The 24494-nt window shown below is 37.9% G+C and overlaps 1 protein-coding gene across 2 annotated transcripts in view; it reads left to right on the top strand.

Moving 5' to 3' along the window:
• Positions 1–697: 697 nt before the first annotated feature.
• Positions 698–24494, top strand: part of EFNB2 (ephrin B2) — a 77957-nt gene continuing 54160 nt past the window's right edge. The window contains exon 1 of one of the 2 annotated variants that reach the window (XM_044072747.1): positions 698–1586. In XM_044072747.1, the coding sequence (XP_043928682.1) occupies positions 1465–1586 (122 nt within the window). In that variant the 5' untranslated portion in view covers positions 698–1464. The remainder of the gene's footprint in view (positions 1587–24494) is intronic. The other variant, XM_044072746.1, reaches the window with a different exon arrangement.

Here is a 24494-nt window from a genome sequence, read left to right as displayed (position 1 = left end):
CCAGATTTTTGCCCCATATTTTTGGTAGGTTCCTCATAAAATGTGTGATTTTCTGGATTTTTGCAACAAATCGATGTGGATTGAATTAAGTGACAGGCATATGAGTTTCAGACTTCATTACCTTAAGAAAAAAATACATGGTAAAACAAGAGCTTGTATTCTAGCAACTTTCTAAGTTTATAAGAGCGATATTTAAAATCTATCCCTATTTTGGGGTTTGTCTTCCAGTATTTTTGGCTTTGTCCAGATTTTTTGTGCCAAGAGGTTAAGAGCTGTGTGTGTGTCACACACACACACGCACACAAACAGGCACACGAACTGTTGTAGATTGTGCAGGGTTTTAGATTCGCCTTCAGAAGCACCTAACAAATCTGTAATAAAAATATAAAGCGTTTTTTTATTTAATCTTTACGCTGATATAAAGGGTTCTTACGCGTTTAGTGCGGTCTGGGTGTGTGTTTGGGATTTGGATACATAAGCAAACGAAAGTATGTTCTGTGCACTTCCCAGTCATACAACTTTCTGTCTTCGTCGTCTCCTGTTACCTGCCACCCTTTAGGGGTGGAGGTGGGCAGGCAAAATCGCTAGACGGACAGACTGATGAGCCACCAAGCATAAAGCATCGTAACAACAAACCAATGAATGCAGGCGAGGAGGGCGGGCCATGCTGGTTTATATTACTGGCGCCACAGCCCGAGCTCTAGTGGCTCATTTTACCATTCAGTCTTATTTAGTTGGGCGGCGTGTGTGGAGCTGAGGATTTCCACAGTGTGACTAATATTGCTAGCAATGAAGCAACAGCAGCAGAAGTGACAAGGGAAGGAGCAACGCATATGTCAGTCTAGCAACAACTGCACGCTTTAATACACAAAGGGCACAATAAAACAAGTGCCACCACCATTCCCAGCTTCCAGAAAGGCCGGGGAGCTCTTGACTCTACAAGAAATTTTACATTAGCAACTTATTCCTTGTGGAAGTCTGCCTTATCCAGTTTTCTTCCCGTCTTATTTTGTGTACTTCGTATACTGGTAGCAGTGGATAATCGTATTTGCTGTGTTACCACCGTGAAGGGCTTCCTAGGGGGTTTGGATTGTGCAAAGCTGTTGAGAGACATTGCTGGCTGCACAGCAAGTGCATGCACCTGGGATTGTATGTTGTGGACCTGGACTGTGGATTTAATTCGGAAATCTAAGTGGGAAAGGGCAAGAGGAAGAACAGTGTTAAATTTGCGACAGATTTCAGCCAAACATAGTTGAATCATACCAGGAAAGGGATTCTTGTCCGCCCTATCTATTTCGGTGGCTGCTAGTGGATTGCATGGAATCGGAGGCTCTGCTCTAAATTGCTACATACTAATTTAGGATTGGGGTTGTTTTCCTATCGCAGTGAGGTACTGGCGTCAGGACATCAGCGGCATTGAAGTACCGAGGTTCGCCCACCAGCATCGGGAGCAGTAGTTTTGCCATGGCAATGTGGAGGGACTCGGATTGGAAATACTACTGGGGTATTTTGATAGTATTGTGTAGGACTGCTCTCTCCACGTCTGAGATTTTGGATTCCATCTATTGGAACGCTTCAAACCCAAAGTAAGTTATTGTTTATTCGGTACATTTTTGTGTGGTGTGTCCCGTTCAGAAAATGCTTTTGGTCCGATACAGACCCACTGCCTGTGAAAAATAGTCACACATTACGGGAAGGTCGTGATATTTATTCCAAGGCCACTCTCATCTTTATTTGTAGTGACGACGAAGTGTGAGTGTCTGTGTTAGGGAGCGCGGTTTGTAGCTTTTCTTCAGTAATGAAAAACCTTTTAGTCTAACAAAGATCTAGAGCTTCTCATCTGATATCCCTTTTTGTCAGTGTTGAATAGGAAGGTATTTCCACTGCATGATTAATATATTCAATGCATCATCAGCAAGGTTCTCACGATGTGGCCATCACTAAATGTGAAAGTATGCAATACTTCTGCATCCCCATACGAATAACTAGCGGAGAGAATACAGTGGTAATATTAATAAAATGTAAATATTATTGTTATGGTGCGTGTTGCGAGTTTGTAAATTGTTGGTAATACTCCTACTTAAGGGTTATTAGTTATTATTAAATTTTAGGTCACATTGATTAATAGAGTGGGTTGGGTGATCGATAAGACCATCTCCGATAAATGGGGAAGTCAGATGTATGTGCCTGTCGATCTTACAGCAACACGCTTCAGTAATTCGGGCTCACAAATTGAATCAGTTTGCGAAATCCCAGAACAAAAGTCCGTGGAAGCTCAGCATACCCAATGCTATTTCCATTCTCTCTCTTTCAGTCTGAGTCGGCTGTTTCCCGGTTACTGGGGTACCCCGCAGTTTTCATGTGTCTGGTAACCCCCACTTTGTGTTGAACCAACCGCGTGCAGATTAAATGATGAAAGGCCTCCTCGATTTCGGCTTGTAAGGAGGCGCCGGCGGGCTGCCTGCACCATTCAGTAAGGGAGAAGTAAGGGGTTTGATCAGCTGCTTTAATAAAGGGCGATTCACCCCCAACCCCCACCCACACACAATAAAATTCCAACTGGATAATACATTTGGAGTGAACAGCACGATCCCATTTATACTAGTACATAACAATAACTGGCAGATCTCTATTGTGCAGTTATTGCTGTCATATCTGTCCCGACCCCGGCTAGTAGTCATGTTAAGGAAGCATTCATTACTTTTGAGACTGTGTTGGTAACAAAGCTGGGTTGTCTCTTGGAATTCTCACTTGCACATTCAGATGTGTAGCCATTGGTAAATACGTACTTAAGTCAGCGTTTGTTTGCTGTGCTGAAAAAAAAACATGAAATGCCATGACTCTCAGTATCTGTGACTGATAAGGAACAGGGTTGATCACCTTTACTGAAATTTCAAGATAATTTGGAAATTACCTCAGTGTGCATTACAGGTCTGTGTCAGTTTATGGCTGTTAAGCTAGCAGACAGTTTAATTAGTATTTCTAATTCATAGCAGGATCTCATTATTCCTATAACATCCCATGATCCATAAAATTAGCGTTTTATACACAAAAGTTGTCAGCAATTTAAGTCACCTAAATGAACGTATAAAAGAGGAGCCTTATGTTTTAATTCTGCTTACGCGCATGATGCATTTTACAGGAGCTGGGCTCTCTTCTCAAAAGTTTAGCAGACCGCTGTTATTCATCATTTCAGCTTCTGTAATGTGGTTAAAGAATGTATTCTACAGCCTAGTTCATCAACACTAAGTTTGTACTTAGAAATGAACCCTGCAAACCGATGGTCTGAAAAACTCATTCAGTCTTCTTCATTTATCTTTCATCTTCATAACATTGACAAAAATTAATCCATAATGATGCACCGAACCGTTGTTGATTTTGTCCATGAAACTTAATACCACCGCATAAGTACTATTTTATATAAAATGCAGCTAACATGCAGATTGTATCCTAATTGAAAGAAGTAAACGTGAGAAAAGCCTTTACTCTTTGCGTCTGAATTAAGGGAAGCTCCGGAAGTCGCTGAATTGAACAGCAGGGTAGGTGGCTTTTGTTTCAGATTTTACATTAATGAAGACTTTAAATAAAAGAAACGCAGAAAGCTTAAACCTAATTTCTGGACTGCATTTCGTGTTTTTGCTCTAACTTTAAATGTAAAAGAAAGTTAGGCTCATTTTATGTTTTGCAAACTATGATACAGATTTTGATGTGCAAAGGGAATTTATTACAAGGTTAGATTCGGAACAGAGTGTACAGATGCAATGTGACGGTGTGCTGGTGGTGTGGGGTAGTAATTACTGGCTTGTACTTCACAACATTTCTAGTCACACCTGCAAAGGAGGGTCCACCACTTCGTCCCTTCGTCATTCCTTGTGTTCTGACTTCGTGTAGTGGGGTCACACTTTAAGGCCTCACTCCACACGGGCTCTCGTAGGGAACTCGTCTTCGCATGAACTATCTCCCAACACACACACACACACCGGATTGTCGGTCAGTCTCAGGCTATTTTATTTTAAGTCTGGCCAATTTATCCAGCATTTTTGTCTTGTATACAACGTAAAGCATAGTTAAAATCTTCTTTGCGTGTTAGTTTTAGTCTATACAGACTATTTGAAAATGGTTGAATGCTATTTTTTTACATCACTGATATTCCGAATTTTTGGGGGGTGGGGTAATGGGGAGGTTAAATCACAATTAAAATCCCCACTGAGTTGGTCAGTTTGTTGATTATCCTTTTTGTCGATAGCCCATGGAGTTATATCTGAAATAGTTCAGTATTGCAAACAAACCTTCAGAGAACCTGATTACTGCTGATGTTTAAAACTTTCCTAGCCCTGTTACGCGGCTCCCAGCAGTACCTTTGCCACATTACAACTGACAGGTTTTCATTTTTTAATTTGGGCAATTGTTGAAGTAGCCCAGTACGCGATAATTTTGTTACTCTGCGTAAGTCAACATTTTTGCATCCTTAATAGTACTCTTTACCGCTGAGTAATTCTACTGTTAACTCATAAAATCCAAAGGGTACATAGTACAGTCAGTGGTTGGCTTGGGCATGTGAGTTCTACAGTTGGTGGCTCATTACTGTGTTTTCAGGAGAATTTTCTTGGTGAAAGGCCCTATATATGTAATTATGTCCAAGAAAAGAAGTTTGATGACTGAAGCAAATGGTCATCATATGATGGATATCAAGAGTGCAGAGATGTATCCCTGAACTCTGTATATGAATTGTTTTCCCATTTGGGGGAAGATTTCGGTTTAGCTGAACCAGGAGTGAGGGAAGGAAGGCTCCCCACTTTGATTCTGCTGAGATGCAGTGTTGGTTCTTCATAAACAGACCTCAGTACAGGAAGATAGGCTATGCTTCTTAAATGTAGTGGGCTGTTAACTGAACTGGCTTTTAGCAGTGTGAGTTGCTACAAGAAAAAGGTACACACAATGCTACAAGACTGGATCTCTGAGTAACCAGTCATAGTAATGCTATGAAATCAGTGAAGTTAAATACAGATTTGTAGACACATCTCCTCTAGTTCATTAAGGAGTCATGGGTGTCACTTTTTATTGTGAACTGGACAGACGTGTTTAAATGGCAAACCTTGTGTGTTTCCAGAATCATTGCATTAACTCCAGTGTTGTACTGTCCAGCTACTTTTTCATGCTACACTTTCCATTTCAGTCTTTGTCAGACTGTAGCTAGTGGGACTAGACTCTATAGACTGAAACCTTAAGTAGGATGCAAAATATTAAGTGAATCCATGTTAAGTTAGTTGACCAACAGTCCCACAGACCTTTTAGATTTTAAATTCCAGGTAATTATTTTGCAAAGCTGCATTTATGTGCATAATACTATATTTTAATGAGAATTATTTGGCTTGATCATACAACTGCCCTCTTTTATGAAAATGATTTAGGAACTAATTCAATTATTAACAGGTGACTTCTAGGGAGAATGAGTGTATAACATGTTGGGCTTGCAAGTGCCCTTTTAAAGAGGAATATGTAAGGTTTTGTTATTTTCCTTTTTTTAAAATGCAAGTCAACAATTTTCCTTGAAGACTATTTTATTTTTCATTTAAAATCCAACCAATGTTCTGACCTGGAAATGTTCTTTGTGAGCTGGTTTGTTAAAAATTGAAAGCTTAGTTAGTAATCATTAATGACTTGAACAACTCGCTTGTTAGTCACTCATGATTTCTGTCATATTTATAAAGATATGGTAAGGTACTAGATATTAAAGTACAAGAAGTCAGAGGCTTACATTTTCAATTTATGTGACATCACATGATTGTAAGCATTGCTGGGCAGCATCGTTGCTCAGTGATTATAGTTTCTGCCTCATAGCTTCATGGTTGCGGATTCAGTACTGATCTCCAGTTGTCATGTGTGCGGAGTTCACGTGCTGGACCAGTTTCTGCATACTCCTTTTCCTCCTAAAATTTGTTGCTTGGCTAGATTAAATTGTGTGGTCTATTTTAAGAAAAGAGCCCAATAAGGAGCATTTTAGTTAGCCAGTTAGTAAATAAATTACATAAATTAACATATCTTGAACTGCTAGTAGGCAAGTACATATTATAGGTGACTGACTAGACTCCCAAACTGTCCTGTCTGCAGCTTGTGTTTAGGTTACTCTTGTCTGTGTTACTTAAAAGAAAAGAAAGAATACACCACTGTACGGATGGAATTGTTTATGCTTTCACTAACCACGTTCCTTGCATTCTGACAGGATGACAAAGTAGAGAGGCAATGTTGTTTGAGGAAAGAACCTTTGCAGGCAAAGATGCCTGATTTAGACAATAACTCACAATGTGCATTGTATAACTATTCTGATGAAACTTAATTTTATTTATGCGGTTAGGAAATGCACACATTAAGCATTAACATTAAAATAAAAAATGTGCTTGCAATATAATTCATGCAGCAAATTAAGTTTCAGTAGTAGGTAAGCAGTCATATATGTGAAATATAATGTCAAAGCCACTATGTTTTTTGTGTTTGTCTGAAGGATCTAGGAGTAGAATCTCATATGTTAGTCACTTAAGAAATAAAACTCTGCTAACATAACAGATGATAGGCTGGAAATAAGGCCCTCAGAGTGCATCATGTTGAATAAAGAGGAATTTGCACCCCCATTAGCTTTAAAGCCAACTGTGTGATCCTGTAGAGCAGGTCCCAATACTCCCCTAATCATTTATGAGCCTTCAACAGCCAGTTAGATATGCAAGAAACATTGTTTTGAGGCATTAATACTGTAGAATCCAGATTTCTCTGATTTAGCAAAAAAAAAACAAAAAAACACCAAAGATTCGATATACAAGGTGAGTGACCAGAAAAGGAAAATTAAAGGATGGAGTGACAAACAAGATGACTTACAAAGGCCATGTAGTCAGTCAAGGCATCTGAAATGATGGACATATGTTAAAGCAGTTGAGCCTTAAGTGAAAAAAAAAGTTAATTATATAAGGAAACGGTGGAGAAATGAGTGGCAAATTCTGGAAGGCAAAGTATAGTTTCTTTCCTGTTTTATAATTACTTATTCATTGAATCATATGTGAAAAGGGGTAGCACTTGCCTTTTTCAAAACATTGAATTAAACCCTAATGACTTCTGCAGTTCTTTTAATACCAATGGAATTGGAGTGATGCAATTTGTTGTACATGGAAAATTGCAAATCTGCAGACTTTTCATTTTAGTTTGTGCCCGATGATGATTTTATATCAATAGCAAGTGCAACACAATTGCTCTTCAATGAATGGCGGTGCCTTTTTTTAATACTTCTTTATTGCAATGTTATCAAGCATTTTCACTTGGTACACTGCAAGCTCCCCAGGAAAGGAGTGAGGAGTGATGGAGGTTAGAAAACTGAACTCCTGCCTTACATTTTAATGCTAACTCAGTGTATCTCTCTTAGTCATGAAGAAGAACAAAAGTGTTTCTGACACTTAGTCCAAATGTTCTAACTCTCCTGAACAAAACAAGTCCAAGCAGTCATCCAGTGGCCTCTTTTGTCAGAGTACTCTTGTGATCTAGGTGTATATTCCAGCAAAATAAGGCTAGGGATAGTAATTTGTGAGTGCAGCAATTAGGTGCACAGTGGTGCTTTAGACAGAAGCTAGTTGATTTCCTTTGTAACCTTACACAGTTGTTGAGCGGCACAAACAAAACACATTTTAAGTTGTGGTTACATTTAACACTAAACCTTCAATCATTGTGGTATATCAGCAGGAACAATTTTCATTTTAGTTGAACAATTATTATTTAAAAAAGAAAAAGGGATACGTTTGTGGGTAATCTGTTGGCTTTTGACCAGTGACATAAAGAAACTTGTTTTTCCTGTAATTTATCATATCTCTGTGTAGGTCTGTTTATGTTTTCCCTTTTGTACAGTGACAGGGGACTGCCAATGGGTGTGTCTGGCTCCCTGTCCAAGATGTACTGAAACGCAGAATGAACCAAAAAGTATTATTGCACTTGATTTCATTGTATTTTGTATGTCCAGGCCTTAGCTAAGTCGTGGCTCCAAAAAAATGCTCACGTTTTGGAACATAAAGTTTGAATGTGCCTGGCATAGACGTTGTCACACAGCCGGTGTTAGCAAAAGCGTGGAACAAATGTTGAAAGCAAGTCAATCTGATTGACTTTTAAAAGGCAAGAAGAAGACCACTGTACAGTTATGCTACTGCATATGCAAAGTAGAGTCAGCGGCTGTGGTGAAACCACTTTCTCCCTTTTGTTGACTGACCTGTACCAAAAAATGTGTAACACACCTGGCTTGGTTTGCTCGATTGTATAGCCGTGAATCCTCTCCTGTTCATTTACACCAAATAACGTGTGACAGAGCATCCTGGTTTATTTCCTGTAAGGGGGCGAGATAAAATGGGCAATGCCATGGCAACACATACCTCAGGCAGGCTCTGTTTGACCGAACGGACTCAGCTTTGAAAGGCCTACAGAGGTGTAAAGTGAGTTGAGAGCAATGGTTTTGCCCATTTACATTGGAATTGTACTGGTACTTTTAATTGGGACCGATGGTCAGACTGGAAGGATTAGCTATGTATGGCTCTTGGCACTGACGACGCACCAGCACTTTGTTTCTTGGTTGTAGGTATCAAGTGCTTAAGCGTCTTCAATATGTTATTCTTCCTGGTGAAAATAAAACACGGCTGCATGTAGCTTCCAAGTTGGGTATAGTATCATAAGATCGAACACTGGGGTGGAGATGTACTGTAACGTTCAACAGTCCCCGGTTTTGGGCCTTTATTCCCCTTTATTTTTGGATTTTGCCCATAATTCTCGAGTAAAGCAGTTGTTAGCTGTGATATCTGCATTTGTTTTGACTTGAGAGGTATCTCTGGGTATCTTCGACTGGGTTTCTCTTATTGTGTGAGAGAGAAAAATGGAGACCAGTTTATGGAGTCCCCTTTGATTGGCTCCATCAAAAGAAATGCAGTGCTTAACTACAGCCATTTTCCTCCCTACATTATTAACTGGTCACTATTCCGGTAGGACATAAATCTTCCCATCTTCTAAGTGGTAGCTTTCCCAGTACTTTAGTGCTCCCCTCGTTTACAATTGCTAGTCCTCTCAGAAACTGAGCATCTAAACCTTTGGAACCCATTCTCAGTATTTTACTTCTAAAACAAGTCAATGTATTTCTACATTTATTGAGTACGCATTTTAACCGTATCAGTAAAGTTATCACGTCAGTGTGTGTCTTAAATATGACGGCGTTAGACTCCGGCACAAGGAGGGGCTAAAAAGGTATTCTCAAAGGATTTTGTTGATTCTGATGTGGATGTTTCGTGTGTGTGTGGGACCCCCCTCCTCACCACACGACCTCATGGGTCTCGCCGTTTCTGTGGAAAAGGAAGCTGAGTCCTAATCTTCACAGTCACCAGGCATGTACCCTGTGTGTCAACTTTCGTTTGAGCTATGTGGCATCAGAGAAAGGCATCCATGTTACCTTGCACAGTAAATCACCTTGGCTGCACCGTATGTTGTTTGCGTGTGATTTAAGTATCCTTGCGGCAGTCAGCGCGCCCGCGACACACACGCCCGCGCATTTCACCTGGTAGCAAAAAAGGATTTTGTGCTGGATCTGTACTGTACCTTAATGTAAACAGTTGAACGGAACTAATCTTGAAGCTCGTTTGGCATTCTACTCCAGTGCAGCCTCATTCTTGCATTTTCTCATAGTTTGCTTGACGCTTGAAATACTAATAGGATAAGTGTGTGTGTGTGTGTGTGTGTGTGTGTGTGCGTTGCACACCTCTCAACATCTCAGGGCAAGAAATCTGGACAAAGCCTTACATAATTGGGGGGGGGGGGGGGGGGGTAAAGGCCCGAAAATAAGGACATGTTTTAAAATTTGTTGTTATAAAGTTAGAAAGTTGCTAGAATAACATGATTTGTGTTACTATGCGATGAACTTTGACACTCAAATACATGTCATTTAGTGACTTTCGTCCTTAGATCATTCAGTGATTTGTCAAAAATAAATAAATAAAACAAAACAAAATTTTATGAGGAACTAGGGTTGCCACCTTTTCAAATTACCAAAGTGGGACATTTTTGGTACAAACGTCAGATTTTGCAGGCCGAAACATACCCACGGCCAGTACAAAGGACAGAACTTCATTTTTTTGCCTAAATAAAAGCTTATTTTTGTAGCATTTTAGTTGCTTATTCTATTTCTTATAACATTTAGGTGTTTCAGATACAGAATAACTGTTTTATGCAACTATTGCATAAAATATAGGAAATAATTTTGTCCTAAAATCTCAGGACATTTGCCATTTTTACTATTTTTTTGCAGGACACAACTGCCCAAAGAGGGACTGTCCCTAGCAAAGTGGGACAGGTGGTAACCCTATGAGGAACAGACCAAAAGTATGAGGCAAAAATCTGGACATTCTGCGAAAATCTGTACATTTGAGAGACATGGTAGGGGGCGGGGGAGCTGCAGTCTTCAATTCTGCGTTTGAACAGAAGGGGTCCCAATGCCTAACTCAAATGACCTTTACAGAGATAACGCCATAGTTAATGAAGTTAAACAGCAGGGTGGTCGAATGTGTCCAGAAGCAATATGGATATTTGCGACTACTACTATTATGCCATCATATCTAAATCTTAGTTGCTATGAAAGTAATTTTTATCGTTCAGATGTTTTGATTACCCCCTATGCTACTCCAAGTAAGCAGCAGAGGTCCCTCTATTTAGTTTTGAGGGACACCAGACTCAAAATGTACAGAGAATTAGCTTCTTTTTGTACAGAAATCGGGGTTAAACCACTTTTATACTTGGTTCTCTCCCAGTAGTTGAATTAAATAGTCTTTTATTCAGCTCTCATTTAAATCTATACAAATCTGGTAACAAAAGCTTCCATCGTTTTGTAATGGTCTTGTTAAGCACCGGCACCCTTCCGTAATCTGCAGGCTGGTCACATCCCATCACCTAACATTTGGTATTTAACAATTATTGCTAATGGGCCATTCAAGGAATGTATTTGCTTGTTAACAGGGAACAGAACATGATAAATGTCCAGCAAGCCTCTAACCTCCTCCAGCTTTTCAAGCGTGAGGCGGGTGCATATTTATGGCAGGCAAGTGACAAAAGAAGAAAAAAACATTCAGTAGCTCGGGTCTTGTGTTTTGCTAGATCAAGGGTTAACATGATTACAGCAGTGCAGAAGAAGGCCGAGTGTGTTCTGAAACAAGCTAGCTTTTGTCGTCTATACTTATTTTACACGTTGGCATTCAACGGGGAAACAGGGCTGTGGTTTGTGTGCCAGTTTTCAGTTTAATCAGGTGAACATCTCAACAGAGCTTTAAAATCCTGACTCTTGGTGTTTCCTTCTATAATGCTGTTTGGACTGAAACGTTTTCGGTAGTGTGTGTGTGTGTGTGTGTGTGTGTGTGTGTGCGCGCGCGCGTTGGAGAATACCTTTCTTAGGATAACTACCAAATAGATATTTTAAAATAAGGTAACATATTATGGTAGGGATTTTTAGGTGTATGTTTGGTTTTGTTGTCTGTCTCAACTGTTCTGACCTTATCATTTCCTCCTAAAGTTCTTAAGACCCAAACTCTTCCATCTTACAAAAGGAAGGATGTAGTATAATTTTCTTTATTTAGAAAGTGGACAGTAGTGAGAATGTAGTACAGAACTTTGTATTAGACAAGCATGGCTCATTTACTTGGTAATGAACAGATCTCTTTCATAGTCATAATTTCTGAGATAATCCTTGCTATTCAGTGTTAGCAATGCAATTCACCAGCTGGGAGCCTTACTTTCGAAAAATCCCTGTAAACATTCTTTTCAAAGAAAATAAATATACACTGGCAAACATTTTGGCAGTTTATTACAGTAATTTGAGAAACTTGTCTTCTGGGACCCCGTTCAGAGAGAAGCCATAAGTGTTTAAGCTCCTCTGACTTGTAGTGGTGCAAAACATGTGCACATTTGGTTGAAGTAAAGCAGAATCAAAGGACACTAAAATAATATGTAACTTGTTCTCTAAGACTGTTCACTTTTTCATTTTTTCCAAATTATTGCCCCTTTTCCTGAATTTTCCAGTTTTAAACAGCACATCCTTGTTTGTAACCAAATGGAGAAAGACAAAAAGAGTCAAGTGCATACATACGTTTAGCTACACACACTCACTCTTACACACATGCACACAGATCACACCATAAATATACACACAATGCATTTTTATTGGCTTAAAGTTGTAAAGTGCAGTTCTTCAATACAATCAGTATATGTGTATTTGATTATGTTATTGCAGACCCAATACTTTTCCATTTTAAAATGTGCTGATATTTATTTTCAGCACTCTGTATCCAGGTAAATTTTGCATTTGTGCAATGTGTAGTGACTTTTCTCTTGAAATGGCTCACCTGACACAGACCACCCAAGCTAAACATGAAACTGCATGTAGAAGAGGGATTAATACATAATAGGCAGAGGTGGTCTTGACTTGAAGGATGCCTTCAGTCTATCAGTTGTTTTCAAGGGCTTGTATTTAAGAAAGTTGTGTCTGTGTCATAGTTGGACCAGTGCAGTGTTTGTGCCTCCATGATTATGTTATCTAGCAAGTTGTTTACCCTAACAGTCATTAATTATATGGGGTCATTTGCGTTTAACAAGAAAATAGCATTTTTCTTTACATTTGTGAATACCTCTGTATTTCAGTGGTATGATTCTCTCCTTCATCTTTTTATGTTTTCAGCTATCAAGCCACATACTTTTCATCTCCACATATTGTTTCTTGACAGTCCCAAAATGTATGGATATGAATGAGCATGTCATGCGCAGTACAGAATTGTTGTATAAAGAGACTCTGCATTTCGGTCTACTGCTGCACTGTTTGTTGTTAAAGGGTCAGAGAAGTGACTTGCTTATTCCCCACTTTAATCATGTAGTAGAAATGTTATGGATAATGGTTATGCAACATGGTGCCTTAAGAGTTTTGATTCTCCAAAGCCATTTACACATCATTGTTGAGGTCAGAGGTATTCTGAAGAACTTTAGACTTGTTAATACATTTTGTGTAGAGCTGGCAATACTGTGCAATATTCTGACTTCTTCTTCTGGGTTATAATCCTTGAATTCTCAGTAACTGATTGAAGTATTTCATGGGTTATAGTCAAATCTGATAAGAGTTTACACTTTTTGATTCACAAGGTTTGTACTAGGCTAACTGCCCTAATGGGCCATTTTAAGCCTAACCAACTATCCCATGTGAGAATCAAACCCTACACCTTGTGTCTGTAAGGTAAAGACTCTTTATGCCAACCTCCTACCCTGCCAACTTTCCACCCAACTGCTTTTCTGCGGTTTCATGTGACAGTATTTTAAGTTAGTTTCTAAATATTTTTTTTCTTCTGGGATCCTTAAATTAGTGCAAGTCATTCTGTCTGCTGACCACACCACCCCCATTCCCAAAATAACTTTTTGTTTTACTGAGGCCTTAATGGCTGAGGAAAGTGACAGGACCAAGAGTTACTATGAATGCTTCCAAACAGCGCATATATATTTTTTCTGCCTCAATCATCACAAACCAAGGGGCATCTGCATGCTTATAGTTCTGAATTCCCTCGGTTCCTGATGTATGTGGCCATTGAAAATAAGATAGTTGTCTCCTAGCTGCATTTTTGCATGGCATTTAAAGTTTCAACTTAATTAAGCACCTTTTGCAAGTATGTACATTGTTTCTTAATTCTGACCACCACTACAGTGTTCCTGGCCATTGTCAAAGGGTAGCTTTGCAGTGGCCCTTCAGTGAAAGAGCTTGCCTTGCTGTTCTCTATACTTCAGCTTCGTTCTTGACCAATGTTCTAATGCTTGTGCCCAGTATTTTAACACAGGTCTGTAGCAGTGTAATCAGGAACAGTAATTTTAATTAGTGGGTCCTTATTAGTGCAAGATTAGCAGGCATGATTACGGATGCAACTTTCTCTTGAGTTTGATTCCCTCGATCTCAACTTGCACACTTTTTACTAGACTGTGCTTCAGGGGCTGTCCTTAAATGAGGCAGTTGCTGTCTACAGGGCTTATGAGATTAACAAATGAACAGACACACAAATGAAAAAATATGTATGCTGCCTTAAAAAGTACATTATAAGAAAGTTTAGATCCTAAACTTGTAAGCCTGAATAGAGTTTCAGACTTTTAAATGCTGTTAGTGCACAGTAAGGCAAGCAATCATTTTTCTTCACCTCCTCCTAGTTTTTTTTTTATAGTATACAGACATACACACATACACACACACACACACACACACACACACACACACACACACACACACACACACACACACATGCACACATACACACACTGTGTAGGAAACATTGAAAAGACAATACTAACAGCATGCATGAGTTCACACGGCTTGTCCAGATGCTACAAAATATTTTTAACAAATTAAATATCTGTAGTTTCAAAATCCATGGTTCATACTGATTTAAGTTGAATATGTGTGCAAGTCTGTATATGTGTAAGTTTGAGAGGAAGGTAATAGGGGTTAGTGTACAGCTTAATGAGTTTATTTATTTATCTGTTTGTCTGTCTATCTATTTATTTGTTTGTTTGTTTGTTTACCAGGGTGGAGCATTGAATTTAGTCCATTTATAAATAATTGTGATATCATACTTGTAGATTTTGAAGATTGTTGTAATAAATCTCTGCCCGTGTATGTAATAAATGGTAACCACTGTATATGAAACCTTTGCAGTGCAAAAGACTAAACATATAGCTGACCATTTTGCCAGTGATAGTCATAATACTCTGAATGAACTGTTAAACAAAAAGGAAATTGGTGTTACAAAAGAACAGTTGAGGCAGTTTGGATTTATAAAATTCATCCAAAATCAAGAAAGCACTTTCTTATGGTTGTAAAACCCAGAAAATGTGTGAGTTGTTTTTTGTGAAGATATTCAGCTAGTTCAGAGAAAGTAAAACAGTAATGGACACCACTTAAAACAAAAGTAAGACACACGGGGATAAAGCTAATTACACAGGGTCACTTTTCAAGTGTCATTTATGACAATTGGAATGAGGCCTTTGTTTTACGAGTCTGATTCCAGAGTTTGCAGACACAAATGGCACTGCATCTATCACTACTGTAGTTCTGCCAGTATTTAAGTGTGAGTAAATTTACTTAGTGTTAAAACATGCTTGACTTAACTGCAAGATATACTTCTTAAGTGAAGATAACATGAGATGTATGTTATGTCAAAAACTGTGGCCCCACAACTGAAGTATTTATTCAAGCTAAGATGTTAGTATCAGGATTCCCTAAAGTTTCCATGCTACTAATTTCTAGAGGTGACCAGGTGTTTCCATTTAAACTTTATTCCTCTCTTCTTTCTGTAGTCTGATTTAAATTTGAATTGGAAGTATTAATTTGAGAAAGTACTCATGTTTCTGATTTTTCTGTTTGGGATGATTATATTTACAGACTTGTCTGTTGTCTGAGTATGTAGTCTTGATGTAATATTAGTGTTTTAATTATATTGTGGTCATATAATGCTAATACAGCAGCCAAATGCTAAAAGGACTGACAGCTTTTTTAACAGAGTCAAGCACATTTTCATATCAGGCTTTTATAATTTCCCTCTATTTACATTTCAGTATGTTTCAAAAGTATACAGTGTAACCACCCATTGTTCCTATTTAAATGATGGCCAGGGGACCTTTGTGTCTGCTCGTCAGGGGCACAGGAAAATAACTTGCTTGGGTGGCTTAAGCCAGGGAACCTTGTTGGCTAGGCTTGCGTAGGCCCTTGGGCTGATAGCCTAGTACCTACCTATGAACCTATAAACAGTGTCTGGCTATATGACTTGGTTTAAATATATTTTTTTGTTAGACATTACGGTAATGCCTCACGACTCATAGCTCATTCAAAATAAGGGGATTTTTAATGTCAAAACTCAGCAAGTTTTGCTGAATAAAAGGTTTGACAGATAAGTAACAATGTGTCTTGAAACATTTTACTCAGTAAAAACATTAATGGAAGGATTACAAGAAGGTCCTTACCAGAAGCTTTATCATGTTTTTCACTGACACGTCACTTGCCTAGTAGTGGTCAGGTTTCTTAAGTGATCTCATGGCCCGTTTTATCATTGGAGGTTGACACTAAAATAATAATTTTTCTGTTTTTTTTTTCATTTTGTTTTATTATTTATAGCTCCCAGATTATACGATTTATACTGTTTAAATATGAGATTCTTAAACTACATGAGGCCAGTATCCTAAAAGGTAAATTACTTGGTATGTTGTCTGCACATCATATATTTGCATATTAAGTCTGTATACTTTATAAAGTTTATTTGAGGAATCCAATGTTGATCATGTAAGTAACTTTATTGTATACAGTGTAAGGAGCTGATATAAAAAGATGTTTTGATTCTCTTTAAGTAAGGACAGGCTATCCAAAGGAAGGAGATACTTGTAGCCTCCATTAGTATAGTCAAAGAACACTTTTTTAAATTTTATTTTCACTTTTGGGAAGTATGTCAGAATTTAGATTGTCAAGTGCACGGAAGACAAAACTCGAGCCTGTACTTATTTCAGTAGCAAGTTAAGGGCCCTGGCTTCCTGCCTGAGGAATGCATTCAATGGGTCTATCTGGCTTTTGATGTTCTGAAAGTCAGAAGCAATCTATGTAAAGAAAAGCTGTATACCAAGTCAAGATAATGTGTGTGTTTAACTGCATTTCTAATGGCTGTCAGTAAAGCTTTTGTCTTCATTCCCCCCCCCCCCCCCCCGGATAACAGTAAGGTGCTATCTGTACAGTAGTTTCTCTTTAATGTTTGTGTAATATAGTAATCATTTGTATTTACTTTTTCTAATGAAATTTCCTAATGGACAAAGCATATTTGCAGTGGAGACCTGGGGAAAAAAATATCTGCTTACTACAAATTTGTGTAACAGTAATGTAGAAAGGGTCTATATTATATCATCGAATGCTTAGAAAAGTGAACGATGAATAATCAACCCCATGTAAGTGAAAGCTTACAATCTCGAAAGCTCAGACAGCAATTTTTTTCCAAGGGAAAAAAAATCGCTGTTCCAAAAAAAAAAAGAAAAAAAGAAAAAAAATTGAAAGAATACATAAAGTGGGAGGCTTCACCCCCCCACCCCTCCTACTTAAATATACCAACTCCGATATCGCAATACAGTGCCAAAAACGTCAAAGTAACGGAAGCGGCCAAGCAAATTCTTTCCCTGGGAAAGAAATTCTTAATTTGTCTGTGTACATCTGAGGTGTTTAAGTCTCATAAAATAAATAAGTAAAACAAAAAAAAAATTAAAAAAAAAGTACATAATTAAATAAACTCTCGCAACCTGTTAGTGCAAAAATCAATGACAAAGACAAAAAGATTGGAATGAAACAAAGGCCCAAAATCTGAAAAAGAGTTTAACTGCTGCTCATCATATATACCTAGAAAGTTTTTAGAATATGAAGTTTTGCACAGTATGCATTTTCTGAAGGATGTGATATCTGAAACTCATTTGTCATTATTTAATGAATGCAACTGTGATGCCCCACCACCTCTGGGCCAGTAATCAAGGAGCCTCAATCCTCACCACTGGCACCTGAGGGAGACGTTCACTGGGAGGATAACAGGTACACACACAGCATTCCCAGATGCAGCTCTCTGCATTAAGTGCAATTTCCCTTAAGAGCACACTGAGCCCACAGTCAGTCTGGGGCAGGTTTATCCCTCTTTCTCCAGATTCTCAATAAGACTCCCCACTGGCACAGCCAAAGAGTTGAGTCCGTACCCAGGGTTCCAAGCCAAGTCCTCCAGCACTCTGTCTGTCCAACCAGTTCTTTGTGTCCCTGCCCAAGTAGCTAACACACACCTTCCTGGCGATTTGTCTTACAGACACACACATACACACACACACACACACACACACACACACACACACACACACACACACACACACACACACACACACACACACCTTGGAAAGGCTGGCACAGGTTTACTAGCTATGCCCTCTCTTGCTTAGACTATAAGGAGTTATCACTGCCACCATAACCCCTCACCAGCTATGTTAAAGCCCTTAAAAAAGGGTGTCCAATTTTACTGAGTAAAATTAATATTAATACAAATGGTAGTTTGACCAAGAGCAAGGCTATTAGAAGTGGCCCACACAGTGACACCAAATAAATATACAAGTCCTCTCAAAACTTAAATAGCTCTACAAAGGTCAGCCACAATGAAAGGTTTAAATATATTTAATAATAAATAATAAAAGAACAAGAATATTTTAAGTGTATATTCACAGTGACATCAGAGTTCAAATCACAGGAAATTGAAGGACAGGCACAGACAAATAAAGAAAAAACAATATCTAAACTATTTTTTACTATCTTCTTGACTGTATCTAAAAGAATTACTATTCCCTACCTATTTAATAGAGCAAGGGAGATGATGGAAATGGTTCTTCTTGTTGTCTGGCCCAAGACAGAATACAGAATGGTCAGTCTCACTAACAGACTTCTCCAAATAATATCTAAAATATTACTTCAGCAATAGCTTGCAGAATGACATTACGTCCGGTTTTCTGGCTACTAGTTCCCATGCAAACCCCCCATTGCTGGAAGCTGGCAGGACTTAGCAGCTACCTGTAAAATTACACAAACAAGGGTTTTTCATCAGACCTTTGGCAGGTGCTGGAAGTCATAAAATAATTGCATACCTTCACACTTCTGGAGTAGTAATTTATTCATCCCAAAGACAATACAGAAAGCTTCCTAGTACGGACTTTGTGTCTGTGCTTGCATTAAAACCTGTGAGATAGCATCTTTATAGCCTAGCCTATAAAGTAATTTAATTTCAGATATTTTTCTAAAGTTTGCTGGATTGAGGTTAACCCTCCAGTTTTCTCTGTTAAAACATATACGTTTAAACAGTTACAACAGTGCATGCACATTTCTTTTCTCTCCAGTAAGGCACTGTGGATACATTTCAAATACAAACACTTTTACAAAAACCTTTTCAACACACTCATCTGTACAAATCAGTTTGATATACACATGACATACAGTTCTAATACATTTGTAACACCGGCATCTTGTATAAATCAGTTTGATATTCACAAATTACATATAATTATTTACAAAATTTCAGTTGTCTGTGCTGGCAGTACCTCCTTTTTTCACAACAACAGTCAAAGATTTACCAGAAAAACACACCTTTTTTTTGAGGAACAATTTAAAAATATGAGCAAACTCAGGGGCAGCTGAATAGTTTGCCTGTGCATAAAGTAAGCTATGATACAAAGATATGTCTTGATTTTACTCCCAGCTTTAGAATCCATGGAGGTGACAGTAGTAACTTCTTGGGTGCAACCTCCAAAGTACTAAATTGGGAACTGGTGCATGGAGTACAGTTTTAGCAAGTGCTGTACATTGTTGCTAGCATTCTAAGGGCGGTTAATATGGACAAATACCTCAATGAGTGCATTAGCATTAAAACATTTTTTTTATTAGACAACTGTTAGTGTGTTGGGCTTCCTGGGGCATGTACATTATTTTCAGGAGTGAGTTGGGATTTGTAATTTACCTTTCACTGGAGCATACTGTTTATTTTACTGTGCAAGTGCTTTAGACAGATGATAACTGTTTTTAGATGTGACTCAGGAGGATACAAGAAGCCAGCATAGTAGAAACACAGTGAACAGCATTTAGACAGCATGCAACATTTTTTTTATAAAGAAAACATTTTATAACAAAGTACTATTTCTGGATTATTCAGTTATTCATCCAGAAAAAAAACTTTTACACACACATGCCCATACTCCGGAATAAACTTCCCATTCATGTCAGAGCACATCGCTGGCCTCTTCAAGAGAAATCTTAATGAGTGGATGGGTAACAGAAAGTTCACTGCAGTGATCATTCCAGTTGCACTACTGGATATGGGCACTGTGAACTAACATTGGGTGGCATGGTGCCTGGGCAATATTTTTGGGCTAGGCTTGTAAAGGCTCTAGGGCCATTAGCCTAGTACACACCTATGAACCTATGAATTTGCTTAAAAGCCGCTTCGCTATTTTGCCTTTTTGTTGCTTTAAGTTTGACTGAGATGCATCTTTGGTCATCTAATAGGAACCCTGTAGAAAGTATCAAAAATAGTCTTAACACGTTCAGTTGGAAATACAGTGGCAAAAACTTGCATGTTCATTTAATTATTTTTATTAATTAAGTTAGTAGAACACAAGGGGGGAGTTGCTAGAGAATTAAGGTATTTTACAGTAGTTAAGTGCCCATTTTGAAAGTGCCCAGACATTAGTGTTTCATTATTATTTGTAGTTTCTTCAGCAGAATAAAGATTTGAAAGTTGGAAGGTACAGAACATGCCTTAAAATATTTTTGTTACAGGGAGAGCCTACCTGTGAAGACATGTGGGACATAGTGTTTCAATTTCAGTTTAAAAACTGACAGAGGACACCTTTTAAGGGTACATTTTAGCTCTTTACAGGCATGCTTGTTTTAAATGTGGTTTGATTCTGATGTCATTGACAGTTGTTTCAATCACTGTTGCACTAGCTAAGTAGGATATGAGGCTTGTCACTCCAGTGTTGGTTTTGCTTATCATCACACATCCACAAGGCAGATATTCTTAATTTAACATGACAAAAAGCATTGTGTCTGTTGGCAAATGTTAACACTGGGCTGAAAAGTTACTTTGTTTAAATGGGAGAACACCAAGATTTTTCTGTCTGTTATGGCTTTATGAGTTTCTGTTCATGTTGAGTGGTTACAGTATGAGTGAATCCCAAGGACAACGGGTTGGCAACATGTATTAATAAAATGAGATTTTGCACAATGCTGTACTGACTTGCATGCTGTGGAAGTTGCACACTAATGACATGCATACTGTGAAAACAGCATTATATTCACAGTGTGCCTGCCATTAACATGTTATTTAACAGCATGTGTAATATTGAGCAACAAAAGTACATCTCATATATACGCATATATTTGTTGCTCTGTATTATATTGGTTTAATGCTATTATATCTAGAGCTTAAGCGGGTAATAATAATTGTAGTATATGAATATCAAAAGAAGTGCTCAGCATGTAAATGTTTTATCATGCACATTGTTTGCTTTCCAATATAAACATATACATCGTTTATATTACAAGATTCTTATTGACATATATGAAAATAAACTGTCACACAATGACAGAGATGGTAGTGATTATTTCATCAGTATTTCATCTGGCTTGTGTTAAAATGAGATCAGTAGCTTGTCTTTTCCTGAAAGATTTCTGTGGGATATTTTATGATTTAATTGTACAATATATACCATTCTGCAATTTATTTAGTTAATTATGTATTTTGACATTGCTTATCAAAATCATGTTTGATACGGTTTTGCAACTAACCATACAAGTTGTATTTATTAATTTATAAATTGAAAGGTACAAGCATTTGCTAAATCATTTAATAATTAAGCCTACCCAAAGTTCGTGCCACAAAGTAAATGAGTGTAGATAGAAGTCACAGATGTTTGGACTGTTTTCTGTCACACACTGCAAAAAGTTCATGTACCTGCCATCATTTCATTTATAGTCAGATTTGCTTGTTTGTTTGTATGTTTGTGTATAAACTCGAATAGCCTAACTGACCAAGCCCATTTTCACTGGAGGCTCATAGCATACAACATACATATCTGCAACATACAATAAAGTTGTGATACAGCATACTATAGCATAGTCAACAGCAATAGATTATAGCTTAAAAATCTTTAAAAATTCAAAATTTTGGGATGTGGCAGAACATTACATAACATACTTAAATGAATAACTTGTATATGGTGCTAAAACCCTTTTAGCAAAAAGATCAGCCATTTCATTTGAAGCTATTCAATTAGTTTAGTAATGGTGAAAAACCCATGGTATCAGATATATCTTTTATATCCATGTATTTTCAGTCTGATACATGCTGACAAAATAGTTGAATCAGTTAGTCTAGTGGAGAATGTGCGGTTGCAGGTATATTGTAAGTTTTGTTTGCAGGAAAGTACTAGGCTGGTTGTCCTTGTAGGACATTTTCCCTTCAAAGGTGAAAATCAAGTACCTTATACCCATGAGGTAAATACCTTAACCATTATTCCAACCCCCCCCCCCGCTTTATCTCAGAGTGCTCCAGGACTGAACTCTCTGTGCTATTTGTACTGCCTTAAAGAGGTGTGTCATTTTGCTGCAGAATTGCTACTTTGAAGATGGCATGCTCAAGGTCACAGAAGTAAACAAGGTATGATGGCAGGTAGTAGATGCGAGAAAGTGTAGTTGTGCAAAAAGGGAACCAAGAGTGCATTTATTGGAATCTACTCAAGTGAAAAAAGTTCTCTCAAACAACTGATTCTTTGACCCCCCCCTCCATACCACCACACCATCACATCAGTAAATGTCTTAAATCACACAATAGTGGAGTAACTAGCCCACATTTCAATGATCTTGTCAGTAGTAACAGAAACACAAAACTAAAAAATATATTACCTTACCCTACAGTGTGATGAAAAGCACATTCACCAAAAACACTACACTTCCATCCTTCATTGAAATGCATGGAAATCCTGTCCGTATCTATATCAATCCATCTGTACATGTATGTATGTATGTATGTACGTATATATATATATATATATATATATATATATATATATATATATATATATATATATATATATTTATTTATTTATGGATCTAGGTTGAGCAAACGTCCGAATCCATAAAACCTGAACACACTTTAACAAAACCACTTTTATCGAAAAAGTGCTTTTGTTAAAGCGTGTGAAAAAAAAAACTTCATTTACATTTTAGCAGGGGGGCTTTGCCCCCCCACACCACCCCTACTTTAATATTCTCCCTCCGAGACCACACTACAGTGGAGAAAAGTGAAATTTCACTTACCCGCACCGTAGTACAGCCTCGGCAACAGTCATACTTACGCGAAAGTGCTGCTTCGGTGAATAGCACTTTCGCGTACGTATGCCCAGCCGTTTGGATTTCAGTCGTTTGCTCAGTCGAGCAAACGTCCTAGATCCATATATATATATATATATATATATATATATATATATATATATATATATATGTGTGTGTGTGTGTGTGTGTGTGTGTATACATACACAAATATATATGTGTGTGTATATATACATCTCTCTCTTTATATATAAAGGTCTACTTCTCTTTATCAAAAAATCACTTTCTCGAAAAACAGAAAGCCGAACTCACTTTAGCGAAAGTGCACTTAAAAAAAAAGTGCTCTTTTGCGATTCATCGAAGCACGGTACAATGGGGATAAGATATATCCTTTTCCCCAGTGTAGTGCGATCTCAGAGTTAGTATATATAAGCAGCAGGGGTGAGTGCAGGGGTGCTTGCTCCCCTGCAAAATTGTGTTTTTAGTGTGTTTCCTTTTTTTTTCTCCCCTGCAAAAATGTGTTTTTAGTGTGTTTCCTTTTTTTTTTTCCAATACATAAGCAGACCTATATATATATATATATATATATATATATATATATATATATATATATATATATATGTGTGTGTGTGTGTGTATAAAATTAAGTCCAATATCTTCGTTGGCAACCACATTCTTAACCACTACTCTGGATCCTTTGCACATGTGAGAATCCTCATTTCACCAACAGTAATACACAATATTGGCTGACTGGAGTAGACTTTTTGTCAGTACCACTGTTAACAGTTAGGCTTGGATGCTAAGCCAAGTCTGGAGCAACTACATATATACATGCACACTAAAGAGTCTGTAAGGTGGGAAGATAATGTATTGCCGGGTTAAAGGTACTTCAGCACTTCCGATAAGGACTCATTTAGTGCCTGATATGTAGGTCTGTTGGAATTTCATATTAAAATGATTAACAGAAGCATGCATCATCTCAACAATGTGGAGCCACTTAGAGGTGATTACTGAATCACTGGGGAGAAACCCATCAGAAACAACTTGCTTGGTTTGAAGAATACAGGGGGTATTATTTTTAATGCTGTTCTTAGTAAACTGTTTTATATATGAGGTAAGTAGACTGACTCCTTTTTTCCAGTAGAAATGAGACAAAATCCACCTCAGTCTAATGTTGTGTATTAAAGTCAGTAAGATGAGGAACATCACATGTGCAGAAGATCAAGTAAAATGGTTTAAGAATGCGTCTGTCTGTCAAGATATTTGGGCCTGATTTTTGGAAAATCCATACAGATGGTAAAAAAGCTTGTGTTTATACAGTTTTACTTTTGTTCCATGGCTGAGGGGTTGCAAGGATGTTAAATTTACACTAGAGGGCATTAAGTAAAAGAAAATTCAACCTATGACACTATACACTTACATAGTGGAGGAATATTCCAGAAGTTTCCTAGGAAGCTGGTCTTTGAAAAACTTCTAGGCACAGTAGGCACAGCCAGATTTAGATTAGGAACCAAAAGTATTATTACTAAGATCCTTTCTATCA

Source organism: Protopterus annectens, chromosome 5.part0 (assembly GCF_019279795.1).
Source record: "Protopterus annectens isolate FY-2018-M chromosome 5.part0, PAN1.0, whole genome shotgun sequence".
Lineage (NCBI taxonomy): Eukaryota > Metazoa > Chordata > Ceratodontiformes > Protopteridae > Protopterus > Protopterus annectens.
Note: the sequence above shows the minus strand (reverse complement) of the source record. Positions and strands in the feature narration are given on the sequence as shown.